Source organism: Anopheles coluzzii, chromosome 2, assembly GCF_943734685.1.
Source record: "Anopheles coluzzii chromosome 2, AcolN3, whole genome shotgun sequence".
In the NCBI taxonomy this organism is placed as follows: Eukaryota; Metazoa; Arthropoda; class Insecta; order Diptera; family Culicidae; genus Anopheles; species Anopheles coluzzii.
In genome coordinates, this window is record NC_064670.1 from 123613427 (window position 1) to 123635424 (window position 21998).

At 47.8% G+C, this 21998-nt stretch overlaps 1 protein-coding gene across 2 annotated transcripts in view; it reads left to right on the forward strand.

Moving 5' to 3' along the window:
• The window catches only part of LOC120954043 (phosphatidylinositol 4-kinase beta), a 97189-nt gene that overhangs the window by 66775 nt on the left and 8416 nt on the right, over positions 1-21998 (forward strand). The window contains exon 3 of one of the 2 annotated variants that reach the window (XM_040374602.2): positions 818-3986. In XM_040374602.2, coding sequence (XP_040230536.2) covers positions 2908-3986 — 1079 coding nt within the window. In that variant the 5' untranslated portion in view covers positions 818-2907. Of the gene's footprint in view, positions 1-817; positions 3987-13310; positions 15079-21998 lie in introns of those variants that run through there. The other variant, XM_040374603.2, reaches the window with a different exon arrangement.

The window sequence follows — 21998 nt, forward strand, 5'->3', positions numbered from 1 at the left end:
CTCCCCTTATGTCCCTTTTTACACAAGAGGAGGGGATAGGTAGTCGATCGGGTTGGGTATAATATTTTGCCATTTTTTGGACAGCTGCAATAAACCAAAACGGCACCTGCCAAAGTATATGACAGTGTTCTCGCAGAATATTTCCCAATTGTGTTCACTTGATCTTGAGAGTTCTGCAGCTTGAAGGGTAGTCGGTTTAACGGGCAAAAGCTTGCACATATTGGAGGCAATTCCCTGTGGAAATACAACGGTCGGCCCACTCCTTTCTGCTGTATGGTTAAATGTTAATCATCTGCTGCGCCTCTTGGTTCTCTCGGCTCTCGGCTCAGAATCTGTATGTGCGTACTGCCTGCTAGCAGCTGCACCTGGGGCTGGATCAACCACCATCATTCACGTTCACCTGCTTGTTTTTTCCCTTCTTCTCCCAATAGCGCTGTGAGTGTACCCGATGAGGTAACGGCTGCTCCACCATCTTGCTTATTAAGATTTGGCAATAAAAATTGAAAGTTTGCTGCAGTTCTCCTCCTTCTCCTTCTCTGTCCAACAAACGCCTCACCAACAGCAAGGGGTACAGGTTTGGTACGGTGATCGTTTTTTTCGGGATTTTTAGTCCCACGTTCGCGCGTTAGTCGCTGTACCGGTGAAGGGATGCAGAGGCTGCATGACGGCATACTGCAAAATGCGGCAAAAGACAGATGTGTGTAGCCGTTTGAGGTGTTTGCCATTTGCTCCCCCCCAGCCCCTTTTGCACACTCCCAACTTCACGCTCTTATTTATATTTCTATCTCTCTCTTTCTTTCTTTCTTTCTTTCTGCAGATTTCCTCGCTTTGTTTTGGAAGCTTTCCCTTTGGATTGTAATCGAAACACACGCTGCTTCCGCCGGTCGGGCTTCACTGGCCGGGCTCCGTCTCTCTCACGTGTGGAGAACAGCGGCCAAAGTAGGCGCAGAAAATCGAGCGCCCCTCCTCACGTGGCGGTTGCACACACAACCGCACTGTGTACGGCAACCACACCACGGGTATGTTTTTGCAGCCCGAACTGCAATGGTTACCGGCTGCAAGGTGAACAGCATCAGCACCTTCGCCGCCAGTCCACCGTCGCGTTTCCGAATGCAGCAGCCATCGGTTTCCGTCACGCACACTGCAACGACGACGACGACGTCGACCGTGTCACGGTCAGCAGCAACGCCGGCAGCACGCGGCAGTTAATCACAGCAGCCGACGGTTGTGGGCGCACGAAACGCGAAGGAGAGCTTCCTCTTGCTGGGGAAGAAGTCCCAAGGAACCGAAAAAAAAAACACACACACACACACACACACACACACGCACAACGTGTCTGAGAAAGATGCCGCTGCTATGACGAATCCGGACGCAACCCATTCCGGATGACTTCATCGACCCCCGCGTTGTTGTGTTTCCGTGCACTGGCAGTTTAGGGGAAGGTACAAAGTGCGGGACCAGATCGGATTGTCATCTGCGAGCGCGCGAGCGAGAGAAAGAGAGTGGAGGAGAGCGAGAGAGATTGAGAGCGGTCGACCGAAAACAACACGCCGCACCCGTTGACAGTTGCGCTCGAGACGTGCGTCGTCAACGATCGTAGCAGCAGCAGCAGCGCAGCAGTAGATCTCTTCGCAGCAAGCTCTGCGATACTTTAGTCGTAGCTGCTATGGCTTATCGAAAATCGTGAATTCCGTTGCCACGCGTCTGTGTTTTGTAGTGAGGTGAGGTGTGTAAACACTGCAACTGTGAATGTGTGTCCCTTCTTCCAAAGTAGTTCCAGAAGTGCCGCTGCTCCGTGTTTTGTGCAAACCTCATTTTCCTTTCCGAAAGAGCTAGTGGAGAAAGTGTGCGAAAGGTTTGTTTTTTTTTTTTTTTGTTTTGCTGTGCTCGCCCCGTTGGTGAAGAAGATCACTGAGCAGCACACATACAGTGGAGCAAGAAAATTTAATCAGTGAATGTGCACGTGGAAGTGAATTTAAAAATCAACATCCTCCAGTGAATGTTGATATTGGAGGCGCATTGCTTTCAAACAAGTGCGTCCACTTTGTTGTTTTGTGTGTTGCATTGTTTTGAGTAAGATAGAGAGCCCATGTTCGTGCAACGAGAAATTTGAAGCAACAAATTTCAAGCGTGATCGATCAGTGTGTATGTTTTTTTTTTCGTGCATGTGAATGCTCCGATTCGCTTATCGTGAACGGGGAGTGCAAAATAAAAGCAGAGAAAGTGTGTACACGTCGCCAATTCAAGTTGCACCGATTGTTTATCTGTGACAACGCGGTGTCGGTGTGCGTTCAATACAACGTGTGTATGTGTGCGTCTCTGTGCGTGTCCAATCGGTACAAATTGGGTGGCACAGTGTGGTAATACGATTTGGTTGAATTTAAAGTGCTTTCACAGTGCTCACGCGGCAGCAACTGTCAAAACCAATAGTGCGATAGAGAGTGAGAGGGAAAGCAGTGCAGAGTGTCACTTTGTGCGGAAGGAGAAGCAAAATAGAGAAAGAGAGAGAGAGAGAGTGCAAGAAAAAAGTACACAAACAACTCCGTTACGGCACCACAGTTTGATAACTTCGGAAATCCGTGGCCCGTTTGTAGTGGAGAGGCAGTGAATACGAATAAAAAGAAGTCCGGAAATTCGACGTGTTTTCGTCTCTCGATTATCCCCCCCCCCCACCCCCCTCCGTCCACGAGCACAAGATCCGATCGCTCGGGTGGATTGGATGAAGGGAAAGATGGCGATACTGGCGGTGGTGTTTTGCATTTTATGAGTGAAAGGAAAGTGCTTTACCTCCACACAACCCTAAGGAGCACCGGAAAGGGAGCAGAGGCAGCGGTGGTAGGCGCAGCGACCGTGCATCCACTACTGCTTCCCTTTCTGCTAACCCCCTTAGCCCCGTGATCGTCAACGATGAATTCCGTGTTTTCTGCATTTAAAGCTTCATCCTCTGCGTCCTCGTCCTCCTCGGCGACGACGACAAATTCCAACGGCATCGGTACCGGCCCACCATCCTCCAGTGGGCACGATCCTACCGGCAGCAGTAGCAACGGGATGGTCCTCACGAACGGCAGTGCCCTGATGGGCACCAAAGCCTCCTCACTGACGGGCTCATCCACCTCCTCGAAGCTGCTGCTCAACATCAAAACTCATCGGCCAGCGGTGGCCGACCATCCGCCCAACAGCAGCTACGAGAAGCTGCGCCATATCCGCGAGATCAGCTGCACCAATCGCAACAACAGTCTCGTCGTTGGTCTGGATGGTGACGAACTCACCCCGGCCACAACCACGCCAGAAGACACCTCGGTTGCAACAACTCCCGTCCAGAGTCCGATGGCACTTGACGAGGATTCATCCGCCTGCCTACTACTGAACGGGTCCGCTGGTCCTCGAATCATGAGCATCGATCAGGTGGATAGCAGTAGCAGCCATCATCACCATCTACACCAGCAGCCGACGACGGCGACGGCGCAACTACCTTCCCTGCTGGTGAATGGTACCGGCAAACTGCACCAAGCAAAGGCTGACACAACGACCAAGCAGAGTGATAGCAGCAGTAGTAGAGCAGCAGTAGCTAGTAACACTAACCACAGTGATAATGGGTGTCTGTCGAAGAAGAAGAGCACCTCCACCTCCTGCACGGACATCGGGACGACGGCGACGACGACGACAGCACCGGTACCGCTGGCAATCAAACCTCCATCCGGTGCTGCTTCCCTAACGACGGCGTCCTCCAGTGCGCTCTCTTCGGCGGACGGTGGCGCCGCGTCCAACGGTACAGTCACTAGCATGCCACCCAGGTTCCACAAACCGAGGTTAAGCTTGAGCAATAGTTGCGGTGGAGGAAGCAGCAGCGGTCTTTCCACCAGCAGTATGCCCTCAGTCCATGGACGTTCCGGACCGAACGCCAACGGTGGATCGTCATCGTCCGGGATGCCACCGCCAAAGACGAGACTTTCAACGCACCAAAGAAATCTTAGTTTAGATTTTAGGTAAGTAAAATCATACTAACAACACCATCTCGAAGGTATTTTCCAGCATTTTTCCACATTCATACTGTGAACTCAAGAGCATCTCCCACCGCTCCCGAACGAATTGCTCAATGATACTCAATGATACAAGTAATCGCTCGTTTAAAGCGGTTTCAAGTACCCACAAAAGCATGATGCGGACACAGATTGTGGCCAACTGTTACACCTCGCCAATCGATATCATGTTTGGATTCTATGAACCCCAAACCTGTCGTTCTCATCAGCGACGAGAATACCGTTTGAATGTATGTAATCCCTCTCAGTTGAAATCCCCTCCAAAAAAGGGTTCCGTAGAAACATCGCAACTTGTTGGTATACCACCATCGTCATCACATCATCGATGATGACCGTGGTCTACATGAGGGGGAAGATTATTTTAAAATCCCACACCCATCGGCCACAACAACGGCACTGTTGCGGCACACCACCAGTGTTTCAAAAGTAATAGAACTCGTAGCGAACGTCGTGAGTTCATTGAAATAATCGGGGGACAAATTTGGGATGGTAATCAATTAGACATTAATGCTTCCCCTAGTTCCCACGTGCAGTAGGAAGTTGTTGGTTGAAGGGTTGAAATTGGAAAACTAGAGCATTGCTGGGTTGTCCTTCGGAATAGACCAACAAATGGGGAATGTTTTGAACTCTACACAATGCCTGCAAAAGAGCTAAATTTTCACCATTTACTGCGACCTACAACAAATCTTCCTGGGACGGACTCCCCGTGGAGCATTATGATGTTTTGCATCTCGCTTTCAATTTCTATCGCGTTGTACGATTTGTCCGATAAAGCCTGAAACACTCGGTCAGCACACATTCTACGGGCCGGCGCCGGACCACCCGTAGGCGACGGAACCTATAAATTTGGTGGAACTGCACTGTTGTTGAGAGTGCAGTTTATTCGTACTCTATAGCTGTGTCTGTACAGAGTTTTGCTGTGTTTTGTTATTGCATTATAAAACCTGCATATGCTGCATGTTCTTCGGGGCCATTTGTGGCTGCGTTTTTGTACTATTGCCCACAAATCCCACACGAATTGGAGCCAACAGCAGTAGCAGCAGCAGCAAGTACGATGAGGAGAGCGGTATGATGTCTACGGTGTGTTGTGTGCGACTGTTCACCACTTGTATGTAGAACAGGCTTTTGATGTAGGTTCGGTCCTCGCTTTTTCGATTTACGCAAATTTATTGACCATTTATAGAGCGAGCCACATGTTTTTTTGTGGTAAGTGCTCGATGGCGTAGAGGGTGTGGGTTGTTGTTTCGAAAGCTGTTTTGAATGGGAATAAAATAGGTTTTGCGGCGTTTTTATTCCTGTTGTAACCAAATATCCGATACAAAGTGCAACAATGCCAGCCTTCAAAGAATTTGTCTCCAAAGCCAATGCCTATGATTGAAACGTTCTCTCTATCTCCCTCACTAATGAGCTATAGTTCTGCTGTAAAACATCATGTATCGTAAAATTTTGAATTGTGAAAATAAATTGCCCTTTTACGAGCGTTTAAATCACGACTCTCGACTCGCAACGCTACGTGTGCTTCAATGGAAGATATTAACACAACTAATTACAGGGACATTGTGCTGCCTGCTGGTTCTCTCTTGCAGCGCAGCCCAACGTCCGTAATCGCTAAGCACGTCCCAGCAAAGGGTGCTTGGATGTATGACATCACTTCATTTGCCTAACTTCCCCGCCGTATATTTGGAAGAATAGTGGTATGTGTGTTGTCCTCCTAGCATTTGGACGACCGATTCTAAGCGTGATGCGGAAGTACTATTCACCGCTCACACGTGTTCCCTTTTCACCGTACAGCAAAAGGGAGGGAGGGAGGGAGGGGGGGGGGAAAGGTGGCCACCTTCCAAAAGAAACAAGATGGATAGATTGAAGCGTCAGTGTCAGCAGCTCCATTTCCGATCCGTTCTATTCTATTCTTGCGCTTCTTGCCAACTTCCAACCAAGAGAGAGACTGCCACGAATGGCAAATTGCTGGTCGTCCTCTAGGTGTGTAGTGTTGTCGAATGTGTGATACGTGGTACGTGAGTGGAATGCTTAAGTAGCAACAGCATTTTATCAACTCCCAACCCAGTCCAATGACCCGCGGCGAGTTACATTTAGACCTCCTGTGCTGGCTCTCCGGAAATGGACGTACCCAGCGTGTGCACCCTCTGAAGAAGAACAATGGTTTGTGGAAGAAGTGCTTGGAAAAAGGATTAACTTAGAAGAGGTAGAAGGAAAAGAAGAACATTTTAATCTCACTTTCCGAATGACAACTTCCAACTATTCGTGAAGCTTGAAGCATTAAGTCGTTGCGTTCTCTGCTGTTGCTGTGTTACCAGGTCTGGAATCTGGACACACCCTGTTGCAGTAACTTACGGGCCATCAACACACCCAAAACGTTGCCTACCTCCTGCCCTATCACTATTATCAGCGAGCAGAGCCGATAAAGGTCACTGGTGGGGTCATAAAGCACACGGGCACGGAGTTCTTCCACGCAACACACACGCACAGAACGACTCATGGGCACGGGAGTTAATTTAATTAAAACAAATCGATACTAAATCCATTGTGCCCCGGTGTGTTTGTTTGGTGTTCAATGTTAGTGCGAACGTGAAATCAGTTCCACGAGCGGGGCACCTAACAACTGGAGCCGTGTTTGCGTGTGTCAGAGCTTTACCAAGGCGCGTGTGTCGCATGTGCGCTGTGCTTACTTCGCGCGCGTTTGCATCACCTGTCTAGAGGGTCCATTTTTTTGGGTTGTGTGTCTCTCTACTCGACGACTGTCTGAATGTAGCCCAACGATTCTTGCAAGTTGTGTCCAAATGGTTTAAGGCACCTAACGGCAGGTGCTAATTGATTGGAGCACGTTTCGCGCTCTGTCTCTAGTGCCGCTGGTGAGTCGCAGTTAACAATTGCCAAACGTGTCTCTGGCGAAACACATTACCTAGCTAGGGGCTTGATTCTTGAGGACCTCCTCCCGGAGAGCGGTTGTTGCAACGGTCGCCGCGTCGCAGAACACGACCAGCAATTGACCAATAGGTGCTATTAAAATGCAACACAATCGTGTCCCAGCAGCGCGGACCAGCACGGCCTGGTTCTAACTAGGGCGAAATGATGCAACTTGCCCTGTACGCGCACTGCTTGGGACTGCAACTGATTAATTGCTGGTGCCAGAAACCGATCCCTTGAGGTCGTTTATGGAATGCAATCTGCTATGGTGCTAGCAGTGCTCTTGGAGCGAAATTCTTCAATAGCTCAACTAACCAAACAGCAACAGCAGCGTCCGCCGGATGTACTTAGACGGCACGTTTATGCCATTAATTCACAATCCCCCCTACTGGTTGGACCTCAAGAAGCAAAGGCCTGGGGTTTCGGTTCTCACGAAAAAACAGTTCATTGGTTGTGATAATGGTCAACATGCGTGCATAATCTAACGGAGAGCCGTGTATCCCGCGTAGGTGGTGGTGGTGTATCTGCTCCCGTAGCTGCTACAGTTTGTAACAGTTTACCTTTTCCCTGTTCTTTTGTTAGTGTAGCTTACGGGCTGCTGCAATCGTGGTGCAATAAGACGATAATTTATGGCTACCTAGTGGTACGTTCGTGCGCTTCAATAGGGAGAGTAGGGAGTCTGTAATGAGTGTGGACCTCCTGGCGAGGGGGAATGGTTAGTATTGCCCCCGTTTTTTTTCGAAACTCTCCGGAGGTCTTTGATGTAGGTAATCGGATTTGCTGCCCGAGCTGTGTTACTGATTGGTAATCTGATTCAAACTTTAACGATCGGACAGGGGACGGTCTGTAGACGGTAGTTATCAAGATTTTTGGCGCACTAAGCCAACGATGCATCAGATTGTTTTAAGTAACCTGAGGTGATTTAATTAGTACTAAAAGAATATCTATGAGCCCCCTTATGTGCGTGTTGCATTTCGAAATGGAACTTGCTGTCGGTGGTGCTGCTGCGGCCAGAGGATCGCTCTAACGAAAAGAATAAACTAAAATTCAATTTATGACGATCTAATGGACGACCACCAACCGGAGACTGACAGTGAACCCTTTTCACTGGGGTTTCCCTTTTCCATGGTTAGCAGTGTCAGGATTTGCCTAGCATAACGGTACCACAGCCAAGGCCGGGAAACGATCTTAATGGTGTTTATTAAAATTTATGAAACCTCCCCATGCATGTGCTCCATGCGTCGCCGGATAAAAGTTAGATTTCTCTCTCTCTCCCTGCCTTGTCTCGCTTACGGGTTGATGGCGGTGTTTCTACAACCCTTCTATAAGTCATAAATATAAAAAAAAAACTATTCTCGCGAGACGGTGAAAACCACGATGACGGTCAAAAGCAGATAAGACGGTGAAATATGATAAGAATGCTCTTTGGTTGGTGTCTCTACTACTACCACCGCGCTCGCTAGTGCATCTCACGAGACCGCCGGCATGAAATGGAGAATATCATCCTTTCGGAAGGGGCTATTTGCTGTGCCTACCTTAACGCGACCTGCTTTGCTTTATCGGTGCAGTGTGAAAAGGAATTAGGATTTATTTGCCCGCCGCAAGGTACTCTCCAAACAGGGGGTTAATGTTTACGGTAGTATAGCATCTAGAACTATGTTTTGGGAGAAAGGTAAGAAACAGCGATAAATCAAACCCGGTAAACGCCACTGGGATGATAATAAGCAGGCGAAGGGTAGGAAGATATCACGTAAAGGGAGTTAGATGCAAGATAGATTGGAATTGGAAATATCATCCTCTCTCCTTTAGAAAACTGAATGGAAGAGATTCAATTTTCCTCGCCCAAACGACCTTTAATCAATATTCTTCGGTTCGGGGATGGTGCGAAGGTGGTTTAAGTTTCACCTCGACCGAACAGGGAATGAATTATTAATCATGTGTCTGCTAGCCAGCCAGCCATCCAGCCAAGCTCTACTTTCTGTACACGGGTCCATAGCAATTCCATTTTTGAATGAGCATTATTTAATCAGCAGAGCGAGCGATACGTTTATTAAGTGAAAACGTTATCAACCACGACGAGAGACAATGCCATGAACTGGCCCACAGTAATTAGCAGCAGCAGGGGAAAGCTAATTGTGACTTCCTCATTATGATGGTGCATTGATGATGATGATGATGATGGTAGCATATGTATGCGACGAGACCCGTGCTGCAATGTTAGGACATTAAACTCGACGATGGACTTTCCAGCTGGAGAGAGAAGTTTCTCTATTGCCATGTCGCACGGAATGGGGTCCATCAGTAAAGTAATTTGAAAGAATTAGATCAACCCCCCGACTCGTTCAAACACACCAACTGTGACATTTAAATGCATCTTCAGAACGTGTAATCGATCCTTTAACTTTAACACACGACACCCGGTCAAGAGCTGCAGCAGGAAAACGTCAAACTCCTCACCACTTACAATCTGTGGCTAAGTTGACATTTGCATAAGACACACCGTCGCTCGCTCCACCCCGTTGCCCTCATCACCTCCTGCGGGCCGAAGGAGAAGTTTAACTAGAGCTGAAAGTTCTTATTTTGCGGATTTTGCTAGGGCTGTTGTTGACATCTTTCATCCTCCCTTCACCCTTCAAAGGGCGATGGTCGGGAGGTCAATAAAAGTTATATTTAGAGGCTTTTGGTTATCATCACAATGTAGAGAAGATGTGGGCAAGCACGACGATATCCGGACAACTTGTTCCTCCAATCTAATGTCTCCGTTTGACAGCGCGTGAAAGGCGCGCGCAACACCTTCTCCCTCTCCAACTCCTAACCCCCCCAGCCCAGAGTGTGTGACTTCAGTATCAGTATTGCCACCGACGGGCGCCAAGACACACACACACACCGGAACCCCGAGGTAAAATATGGCGACAAGTGATCGTCGGGTCGGTTGTGCTGATTTCCTTTTCTGTGTTGCAAACTTTCGATAAACTCTCCACCTTCGTAGTTGTTTGCGAATGTTTGAAGAGCCTTTTGCCTTGTCTCCTCTTGTGTGCTGCGTTGGTGTGCTTCGTTCGCTTATCAGTACGGCGCGTTACGGCGTTGCTCTTGCTCTGCCGTGTGTGCCGTGAAAAGGCAAATTTGAGACTTGTTGGTTTGGTCAAACAGAAAGAAAGCCATCTCATCTTGGCAAACTTGGTTGTAGTAAGTTGGTGGTGGCGTCGTCAAGCACACACACATCAAGCACGCCCTCTCCTCCAGTGTTTGTGCACTTCCTATTGTGGGGGAAATAGAAACCGAGATACCTTCAATTTCTCGACAAGCAAAATCGACGTTGTTTGAGAGGAATTACCGAGCCAGACGAAGGCATCTTATTGTTTTCCACACTATAGTGTTTGCGGAAAGTTTTAATTGCTCTCGTGCGCTCGCTCTCTCGCTCTCTGGTGCTTGAACGATCGACTGCTCATCCATTCCCTTTGGGAGAGCCCTGCGAAGGGTTGTGTTTAACAAGCTAACTTTGGCCTGGTGCGCGCCTGGTTCCCCGAGAAGCACGCACTCTTGGCAAGAGAAGTGCATGATGATGAGCTACCGGAAAAGATCTGTCGGCAGCGCACTCGGAAAGGAAGTCATTTGGCAGAGTTTGGAAAATGTGTTACCAACTTTCGTGCAATTCTTCATGTGTAATAAGCGAACAGCATGCTGGTGGTACGTTGGTGAACAGACGCACAACACCGCATACAACGATGATGGTTTATGTGTGCTGTTCCCCCTAAGGTGCTATGTTGTGCTTAGTAACAGCTTCTAAACACACACACCAAAAGCTTTATTGGCAAAGTTGAGCCAGTTTGCGAGTCAGTTGTGATTGAATATTATGGAGCAGTAAATTGCTTGCCTTGTGTTTCCGTTCCTGTCTGCGCCGTTAGACAACACAAGGGCTGTCCTTTCTTGTAAAATCACCCCCCGAAGGCTACCCCATATTATCTCCATTATCTGGCTCACGCTCGAGTAGTGGCGTCCAATCCGGTGATGCGGCGTCTTAAATCGTTAACTCCCGATGGCTTACAAACACTATCGCTGTGTTTTAGCGCTGCCGGCCGGCCGGGGCGACAGAAGAAAGACAGTAGCAGCCATCAGGCCACCGGTTGGTGATAACTATTTGCTGACTACAGTCGAACTCGGCTCATCCAATCGGAACATTTTCCTAAGGCATGATGGTGCATGGTGTCCCTTCTGTGACTGCTCATCCACCCCTGCCCCTGTGCCCTTACATCTAACGGTCACGATCATTGATTTCTTCGGTAAATGGTGCACCGCGTTCTCGGTGCTTCTCGGTGTACCCCTACCCCCATCGAGCAAGTGCATCGACCAAAGAACCTTGAGCTGCATAGCAGACAAAGAGAAACGTACCACCAACCCGCAGCACACGGCACACACACACATCTAGCGTCTCAGTTATCGGCATCGTTTTGCCATTCGAAAAAGTCATAAATTTAATGTACCTTGCATCATCGACAGTGTGATGTTTATGGCGGTGGTGTGCATCAGCATTATCAGAGCAAGAGCAGCTCCCGAACAAAAAAGTAGGAGGCCTCGTTTGTGATAAGGAGTGAAGGCGAGAGGGAGATGATGATTATTGTGTTCAATGACACAAATTCTATGTCGTAAGTCTTTTAACACCAACAGAATTGACTGTGTTTGGTCGCTTATCAGTTCGTGCGGGGGGGAAAGGTTATGTTGTACCTCAACAAAAAAAGTCATTGATTTAAGAGAGATTGTAAACAGATAATCAAACCCGCATCAAATCCACAATTCGGCGTCTATTTTAAATTAAGCCAACGCTTACTTTCTTGCCCAGGTTTCTACTCACCCGTGTCTGTCTCGGCTTGGAAGCTTTTTTTTTTGGGAAAGTTTCGTTTCGCTTTCATGGTCCGCAATCGAAGCGTGTTACACCACCACCACCATCTCGATGAGAGGCCACTTTATGGGAAAGAGAATTGCTGCCGGCGGCAGGTTGGTGCTGCAGGTGATCAAGCTCCAAAAACCGCCACCAGCCAGCTTCTTCAGGGTGGTCCAAATGTGGAGATTTGCGCAAAGTGGAAAAATAGAAAGGGAATCTTTTCCTCCGTTGTTGTTGTGTATATTGAATAGTTTTGCTGTTGTTGTTGTTGCCCTACTGTCCAACCAATTGAATAGTGTCTTACCCTCTTATTATTGCTTGGGAATTGGCCCCGATGGGATGGGATCTGCTGTCTGTTCCTCAGATGTCCAGTCAGGTGTATTAATCAAAATAAATAAATTCATCTTGATTTTCATTCCCGCTCTGTGCGCGTGTGCGGTCGGTACCCTCTTCAAAAGTAAGATGAATTGTTGATGAACCGAAAACGAAACACACCGGCGCTGCTCTGTGTACTCAATTTAATTATTAGACTTTGCGTGGCAAAAGCACTTTCGTAACCGGAGTGAGAGGAGGAGATGGAGAATCTAACGCTCGAATCAAATATATTGCGTTCGTTCGCTTTTTGGAGAAGGTACGGTTCGGTTTCGCCTTCGTCTTCTTTCTCAAGATGTGTATCTTCCACCTATTGTTGTGTGTTTTGGAAGTGTGCAATTAATTTTTCCCGATGCTCTCCAAACACACACACACACACGCAGCCGGAGCAACACAAGAGAGGCCACTGGCGGGGGGGGGGGGTCCGTTATCTGTGCAATAAGCATAATGGAGACGGCGCGCGCGGGGATGCGTCAGCAATCTTTCCTTCGATGTGTGTTTACATTACATCGGGTGTCTCTGTGAGTGATTGCAATTTTGTTCATTTATCTTGCGGGGAGGAGGTGTGCAGCTTTGATTATGACGACGGTGAAGAGCGAACACACACACGCATACACACAGTTCGGTTGTCCTTAATATCGCGAATTCCATCACCCAATAAACCGCGTCTCCCCAGTAGCGATCATTCTTTTGTGACTGGGAAGGGGAGGTCCCGCGCGTAAAGACGTCGAGACTGGCAGACACTCTACAGGCAACGGTCGGTGGTGGGCAATGAGGCGTGCAGTAAATTCTTGTTGCTGCAACAACACATATCCGTAAATCATCGTGCCAATAACACGGCGCTGTTGTGTGTGTTCACGGTTCATTGGAGCAACCGTGGTTCTGGTTTACTTTCCCGCGTACTGATGCGGGTGGGTGCGATAGGACGTGCCTTCCTGGTTGAGGAAGAAACCTCACAAATTCACCGACCCAAAAGCGGTGGCCACAACACAACGCGGCCCCATAGAAGAGGTAGAAGCAAAAAGCGCTCCAATCCCACCCATAACCACCCTCTAATTGCAGCGCGTGGATGGATGGATGGGTGCAAGTGTTAGTGCCCGTGTTTTGGTGTTGGCCACCGCGTCCACACGAAAGCATCGGGAAGCTTCTCCACTTATCGTGCCAACGGTGTGTGTGTGCACGCGCGTTTTTCCCCCGTCAAAGTTTTCCGAGAGAGGGTAAGCCACAACACCACCCACAACGTGAGTGCCCAGCTCCCCAGTTGCTGGCCGTCGTCGGGTGGAATCGGTTCACTTTGTGGTGTGTCGTTAAGAGACGAGTAGAGTCGCGTTTTTTTTCTTTTCAAGACGTCATATCTCGATTCCGCAATTGATAAGAGGCGAGGCGACGCGGAGTGTACTGTCATTACTCATCCCAACCTCGGGGGAGTGAAGGCAGACAGTAATAGGGAGTGTTCAGTGTTTGTTAGACCGTTAGTGGGTTACACGGCAGTTGAAAGGTTCTTGCGTATGTAAAACCAGCTCCCGCCATCAGACGGCTTCGTTCGTGCCACCGTGTGACGTCTGAATGTCGATTAGTAGCTGTCTGATAACAAACACCTCCCCGATAACGATCGTAACGTGCCCTGATAGGAGTTTGCTGTGTGTGTGCATGTAGCGTTACCACCGTCTGACGGAGCGTTATTCGTCGCAGTTTGCATTGTTCACAAAATAATGTGATTAAAAATTGATCCAAAATCCACCGCTCGAGTGTGTGTGTGTGTGTGTGTGCGGAAGTTGTCCTTCAAACGTATTGATGTGCGCCGTGCTTCCACCCTCCTCTGAAACACCGCCAACGTGGCCTTGTGTGCGGCTCTAATGCACGTTACTAGACGTACTACTACTACCACCCCATCATCGTAACCTAGCATCAAAGTAGCAGCAGACACTACCATCACCTGTTGTTGTGTTGTGTTGCTGTACCTGTGTGAGTGTGTTGCTATGGTGGTGTTGCGTTAGGTGAAACTTTTCTCACCCGCCCTTACGAAATTGGGGCCCGTGTTAGTGATGTGAAGTTGCTGCTGCTGCGGGCCTCCCAATAATAGTATTGGTGTGCCTTTTGCCTCGTTACAGTCTCGTAGTTTCCAAAGCTTTCAAAATTCCGCTACAAAACAGTGCGCCGTGGAGGTTTTTTGTGTGTATGCTGTTCCTCCCCACCCAGTTCCACATCGCGGTTTGCGTTTTCCTTGCTCAATTTTCGTGCACCTCTTGTGTGTGTGTGGTGTGGCGTACTAGCGCGCGAGAGTGTGTAAAAAGTGTGTTGAAAATTCAACCATCTTCCTCCCATCTTATTTGTAATTAGCCGCCGCCGCGCAATGCTTCAGCCGCTTTTGGAGCATACGGATGGCGAAAAGTGAAACAGTGTGTGGCCACCTTGCTGCGTACAATTAGGTCTTCTTCTTTGGGCCTAGCGTGTGTATGTGTGGCCGGATAAGTGCCCGTGTATTATTTCCGTTATCTCTCCCGGTACGTCCGTCCGTGAGGTCCATCCCGCGAGGTGGTTGTTGTTTATTTTTCAATCGACCTGAATCATCCCCGGCGTTTCGTTTGTTGCTGCTGACGCCGGTTTGGCCGACAGTTTTGCAGCAGCAGCAGTCCCATATTTTCCCTTTCGATTCAACGAGACCGTAAAGAAAGTGGTAATTAGGGAACGAAAAAGCAACACTCTCTTTGGTGGCCTACAGAACTAGATCGGGATATAGGGAAACGCTTGTAACGCGTAACGGGCCGCTCGATCATACCGAGTGTCGAATGAATCAGCTGTCAAACACGATCGGTAAACAATGGATAGCAACTTCTTTAGAGTCGTTCCGGTGCATCACAGGTACGGTGTTGTTTTTGTCCTACGGCTTGGTGTAAAAGTTGCTTAAATTTGTGTTATTTGTACAGTTTGTTTCCTCGTGTTAGAATGCAATTGAAGATACTACTACTACTACTACCAGCCTGTGTATGATAATTCCACGGTCAACATTCACTTGCAGCGATCTATAATCCCCATATAAGGGGTTTAATCTCTATGACGTTATCACCCCAGCGTTGTTGATGATGATGATGATGATAATGCGGACGATAAGGTTCTTCCCAAACGCTTCGACCTCTGATTTGGCGATGGAGGAATTCCTGGGATTTCCCACCCTAATCGACCCGATGCCTTGGGTACATTTTACACACAGGGCTTTAGTGAGTGGGTTGGGAAGTGCCCCAAGCGCCATGCAAGTCGTGAGCTTTGTTTCAGCGTCACACGCACACACACGTCATGATTGTCTACTTAAAGAGGTCTCATAAACCATTTATTACTGGCAAATGTGAAGTAGTCCAATGTCTAATTGAGGACGCAAATGCTTGGAAAGATCTGCTTCAAATGGGTTTATTATTGGAGAGTTTGAAATTGTGCCAATAATTCCAGCAAGGAGCACAATTCGCCTCTTTGTCGTTTACAATGCAATGACGAAGTTCGTTTCAAAACCATTCAATAGAATGAAGTTGATTGTTTTTTTTATTATTAAAAACGTATATATCAGATGGCTCAGCATTCAACACATCCACTGGAAGGCTCCAGAAGCCCAATGAACTTCTACTTCTCCTCAAAATCGTCCATTATGATGAGTTCATGAGTGAGTGATTAATTTCCCTTCAACTGGAACTCCTCCAAAACAATCCATCCCTAAGCTTAAGGTGTCAACCGCACCACATGAATCACCCTTTGACGAGGCACAAAGGGTCAACGGTCAAACACACATTGCACAATGGGAGGACCTTCACGCTATCGTTGGTGACAACAAGTAGTATGCTCTCTACCCTTTACAAAGCGTTGATATTAATCCTTACTAAAGCCCAGCATTCTATGGACGTGATATCGAGTTCTCTTGTGTCTGCACCACACATACAGGCAGGTGTGTTATCGTCATGATAAGAGTGGATCGTGCAGCGAAAGTTTTGTAATATCCAAAGCACACGACGCTTACTGACGCTATAATTGCGACACGTGTGTGACGGTTTAACAGGCAGCGCGTTCAGCCACAACATCCATCATAATTGAGTTTGGTTGACACGTGTCCATAAATTTACAGCACAACTTTTCTATCAAAAATGCCTGCAAAGTTGATACATCAAAAGGCAAGACATTCCATCACTGCAGCAAACCGGGTATACGAGTTTGCAAATGACGTCTCCAACTAACCCTTTTTGCCTTGCCTCCACCGCCGTAGATGAGCATGAAAAGCTCAATTTGATTGCGACGGACCACAAAACACCGACCGAAGCATCTAGCCTGGGGATTGGCAGCTCATCGGACACAAGCCGTGTGTCCGTTTGCGGAACAAATTAAATAGATATGCATATGTGTGTATATTCGTCGTCCACCTCGACGCGCCTGTGCCGCCGGTGTGACGGTGCTGACGACAGCATTAGGCTGGTTAGTTTTGGAATAGAACGACCGTGTGGCTACGCTCACTTGACTGACGTGTATGGTTGCCGTCCGGCATTCCGGCAGTGTGCTTCTCTAGCGCTAGTGGGCACGTTTTTGCGCCGTCCAGTTTCACGTGCTCCTCGTGAACTCTCCCTTCGGGTTGTGGAGCAGCACTCGGGTGGAGAGATTCATCCCACACTGCCGCGTGCGTGTACCTCTCTACCATTTGTCTACGGAACTTTGGGCTGGAACTAGAAACTTCGAGCGCCACCTCTTTTAATTATATATTCCGCCGGGGATGCAAACTAAGAGAGGAGAGCTTTTGGTTTTATTAATGGAACTAAAATAAAAATCCTCACAACGAATAATTAAGATAAGCAAACGGAAATGGAGGGTTTATTAAACTTTTTTTTGAGAATAAAATTCGATTCGAAAAGAAACTACCTTTCGAGAAGGATAGAGAAACAAGCCGCTGGATTGTGTTGTGGTGGTGGTGGTGGAGTCAGGAATTTGGAGGCAAAAACAAACAAATTAATCGAAATTGGCATGTTTATCGCAAATTGGTATCAAAATCTGTCTCTTCTCTACCGTGATTCCGTCTTCTAGCGGCGCACAGAAATGTAAATTCGCATCACGATCGATTCGTTCTCTGCCACAAAGCCGCCCTCCTCCTCTGCCTGGGCCGTACATTCGGAATGGTTTTCAGATGCTGTGGGGCTGGAACACGCGGTACAGAACATTCTTATCTATCTCTCTACCAAAAGCTTTTTCACTGTGTGTGTGTGCATGTGGGATGTTCTTTTTTCCTTTTTTTGGAGGAGCTGTACCAGAAAAGCACTCTCACTACTTCTCTCTCTCTCTCTCTCGTCAAGGCAGACGACACACCAGAGCGCCACGACCAGAAAGGTCCAAAAGGCGCAAAAATCCATGCTCATGTTTTATTCAATTCAAGGATTTTCGGTTCGTTTCGAACTAGTGGGAAAGGGGGGTAATAAAGGGCGGCAAAAATCACCACTTATGTTAACACAAAAGCTCTCGCGCGCGGCACCGGCTGCAGTGGATAAAATGTTGACTAAATAAAAACGTTGTTGCCGTCCGTCCCGTGCGAAGGTAATTTTTCCTATTTGATTTCCATTCTACCGGTAAAGCGGGGGTGGTAGTTTATGCTGTCGAAAATTAAATTGAAGCATAGATTAAATGAGCAAACCAGGTGGAATATTGTATCTCTCTCTCTCTCTCTGTGCAAGCTCTGGAAGCTGTGTTTTGTACACTTTTGGCATAGTAAATGTGCGAAATAGCGCCGCAGTACGTGTACACACCTTGATTGAGAAGTGGAAGCCTCAGCAAAAAGAGAACAACACACACACCAGCGTGCTATTGGCATTCATCCTAGAGCAGCTTTTCTTCTTCCTTTCCGTTGGGATGCTATTTAGATGAATTATAAATTATCACCGAAATGGAAGCGTGTGTAGATGTGCTGCGCACATTATTTTCTCACTTGCACAACTTCACACGCGGCCGGGGGTGGTTTAGCAGTGTTAAGAGGGGGAGGGAAATTCGGTCACGGTTCCCCAGGCCGTGCCGATACGGAATCCTTGCAAGTGCTTGGCATTTCGTGGGAAAATACCAGTTTCTCTAACCAGCGAGGGTTGGAAGGATGAAGAAACCCCAAAAATGGCGCACTCTTGACGGTTCTGTGGCTGCGGCTGCGGTGCCGTGACTAGGAGCTACTGAGCTGAGCGGGAAATGGGTATATAAATCAAAACTTCAAAGCGCTATGTGTGAGTGTGCCTGCTGCGTTGCCACGCTTGGTTAAGTAGTGCGCGAAATTCGTACGAGAATGTTCCCTTGGGAACGGAAGCATTCAGGGGGAGGTTCTTGTGAGGAACGGTGTTGTGGGCGAATAATTTCGTTTTTATGGGAGTTATAATGCTTGTCCATATATATATATTGGTGAAGTTCTTTGCATTATAACGCACTGCTAAGGACGCGTCCAGTAATGATGTAATTATAGTTTATCCACGATCACTTGAATCAATGATCAGCTAAACGATGGGGAGCGTCTGAGACACGCGTCGAACGAATTAGGGAACCAATTAGTTGTATCGGTAATGAACGCATTAAAACGCAAGAATGGCAAGAATATCTCATCGTAATTATTGCTTCCCGTCTCTCTGCAACCCCTCAAACCCCCCCCCCCCCCCCCCCCCCCCGGGGACACGTCCAACGTTCGCACGTGTGTCCGTTGCCCACTCGGAGAAGGAGTGCTCTTGTTTTGGCAACCGGCAACTGCAGTTTATTGCCAACATACTTCACTCCAAAGTGTTTATTTATTCCCCACTCTACCCAGATGCGTACCAGAAGTGTGTGTAGTGCTGCTGCACGCCTGATCTCACGTGACATATCGGTTGGAGTTTGCGGAGTAATTCCGCATTCCACACCCTCTTTTCCTTCTCTCAGCATAAAACTGCCTGCGGCGGTGCCTTATGCTGCGTGCGATGATGTGTTTCGGTTCGATTTTCCCACAGCAAATGTCCACCAACTCTTGGCCGGCCATTTCAAGTAGGTTAGGTACGACGATGATGTGCTCAACCGACGGGGTCTGCAGCGTCAGAGTTATTCTAGAAGAGTGGAGCTTAGAGCTCTCGAATGCGTGACGTTGGTGTCAAACCGGAGCGATATAGTTTATGAGTGGATTATTAGTTTCGTTCCCACCGTTTGCGTTTCAACAAGGGTATTGAAGCCATTGGAAGAGAGGGCGCAAACCCAGCTCTCACAGACATATGAGAAACAAATGACCCATACGGTCCCAGATCAGACGTTCCAATCGCTCGTTGGGGAGGTAAGGTACTTGTTTCTACTCTAGACTTGCACTGTTTACTCACACAGGCCAGCATTAATGCCTGGTACGATTTATGCTCTTTACGCGTGCAAATTGTGACAGGATTTATGCAAATAGTTACAACGAATTTCATCCCACTCTCTCCCTCCTTCCTCCCCCCGCTTGTGCGGGTACTTCTTTTGATAAATTGGACAGATGTCGCCGACAACTGAGCACTTTTTGCATCTTCTTCCCCGATTCTTAAACGTACGAAATTTGCATGTGCAGTGTTCTCCAATGTTGTGCGGTGATCTCACACACTGTGTGGCGCTAGTGCTTGCGTAACTTGCATCTCAGCACAGTTGTGGTTGTTGGGTATGTGCGTTTGCGTCTTTCTGTTGCGCTTCATCGAACAGTGTGTGCTTGCGTTGAATGCCAAGCAGCAGTTGAATGCGCGCAACTACTGCTAGAACCGGTTCAGAAGCCCGACCGGAAAGAATCGGTGGTGGGCTTTGTGTGCAGCCAAGGGTCGGGTTTTCTTGTTCACGATACGATCTGCATCATCGATACGATCGGAAAGGGACTAGTGTGGGGGGGGGGGGGGGGGGGGGGGCAAACTATTTGCACGATCAATTACAAGTATCAGCTTACCGCACGGCTTTGTAGAACAGGTCGCGTCCCTAGTAAGGGTACGATGTTCTGGTGGATGTATTACCTGTGGTTTTCTTGTTAGTTGACTTGCTTAACTTGGTGATGTAACACAAATTCCACATAACCCACTGTGTTCTTAGCATCTGGGGCGTCCTACATGTGCCGTCATACCAAGGTACGCGTACAACCAACCGAAAAGTGAAAACGCGCTAGTGCTCTAGAACGCTTGGAATTGGAAAATATTGTTCTAGAATTTCTCGAGGAAAAACATTGAACTGCCTACATACACTACACGCACTTGAGAACAATAAATCAGCAAATTCCGATCCCAAGTTGTCACACATTCTCCGTAGAGTTAAAAGTAAACAAATAATTTTATGTTTTCAACGCTTTTATGTGTGTAGAGATCTACACGTGGAATGCGGGATCTGTTGTTTTGGTTTGCATCTCCCAAACTATCACGCCGTCTGTGCCCCTATGTGCTATTCCCCTGTGAAGGAAACAGGGTAACGAACTAAAGCAGCAGCAGCAGTTCGTCATCATCCCCCTGGGGAACGTCCAATATGGTTCCCCCCCTTGTGTGTGTGTTGAGATTCTATTTCGACTTTTGCTCTCCCTTCCAGTTATCATCACTGAAATGCTGATGAGGTTCTATTTTTAAAAACATAATGATTTATACTCGTCTCTGTGCCCTCGAAGGGTCTCGCGAGCGATCGAGTGGGAAGAACGGAGCCCGTGCATTGAAGTTTTACCGAGCGCGTGTACTTGGGCTGGCTACCCTTTCGTGTTCCTTCCGGTATGTGTGTATGATCGTGGGCGCGCGCGCGTGGGCTTTGCATTGCAGCTGCAATAAATCAAAGTTGGCCACAAAAGATACCCTGGAAACGGAAAGAGTTGAAGACGAGCTGCGTTCTTTGTGGATCTTGTGTTTTTCTACCTCAAGAGTTGCTTGATGAGACACATTCCAAATATTATAAACTTGATGTGTTCTCAAATAATTGCAAAACTAAATATTTTGATTCCCTTGCGATATGCCGTTAATTGTTAGATTTTACTTAATTTCCGAAGATCGAGGCATACGATCCAATCAAGAGACTCTAATGAGAGAGTGACCTCTACACGCACCGGTAACTAATGTGCTAATTGGTCACTTTTCATAATCTTTTAAATAACGGAGCGACAATTTAGTCATCTGCCGGAAGACAAAATTTCGTACCTTAGCGATCGTGACCTTGGCAAGCTTCACCATTGTTTCGCTTCCGTCAGATAATTGCTATGTTACGGCGAAAGTGTGTGTGTTTGGAATTCCGCTCCAGCTCCTCGCTTTTTGCACCTCCACTGCGCGGGTCAGTTCTCACAAAACGCACATCAGCAGCAGCATTGTTTTATAAACGCACGTTTTTTAGCTTCGGGTTGTGTTTGTTCTTGCGTTGCTGTTACCGTTTTGTTGTTGTGTAGTACCAGTGTGACGAACGGGGATTTTAGTGGCCTTCAGGACAACAACATCACACCCAGCACACAACCGTGTACTAATGGATGGCACTCAGCATCATCAGTTTACGATGGCGGGAGATCACACGCCGTTATGTTTGCAAATGGACCTGTGATGAAGGTCTTGCACAGGTCTGTTTCTCCTTTTGTAACAGTACTGCGTATTGCTGAAAGTAATCTTTTAAGCGTACGTTACCTTGCGCGAAGATTCAGTCGGAGTGTCGGAGTTGTTGCATAAATCCCTTTCTCGCCGGTTTCGGGTTGGTTAGCATTTTACTACCTTCATAAATCCCGCCACCCAACCAAGTCGAACCAAGTGGAAATGTAACCCTTAACCCTTTTGTCGCTATGTCAGCGAACCTGAAAAAGGTAA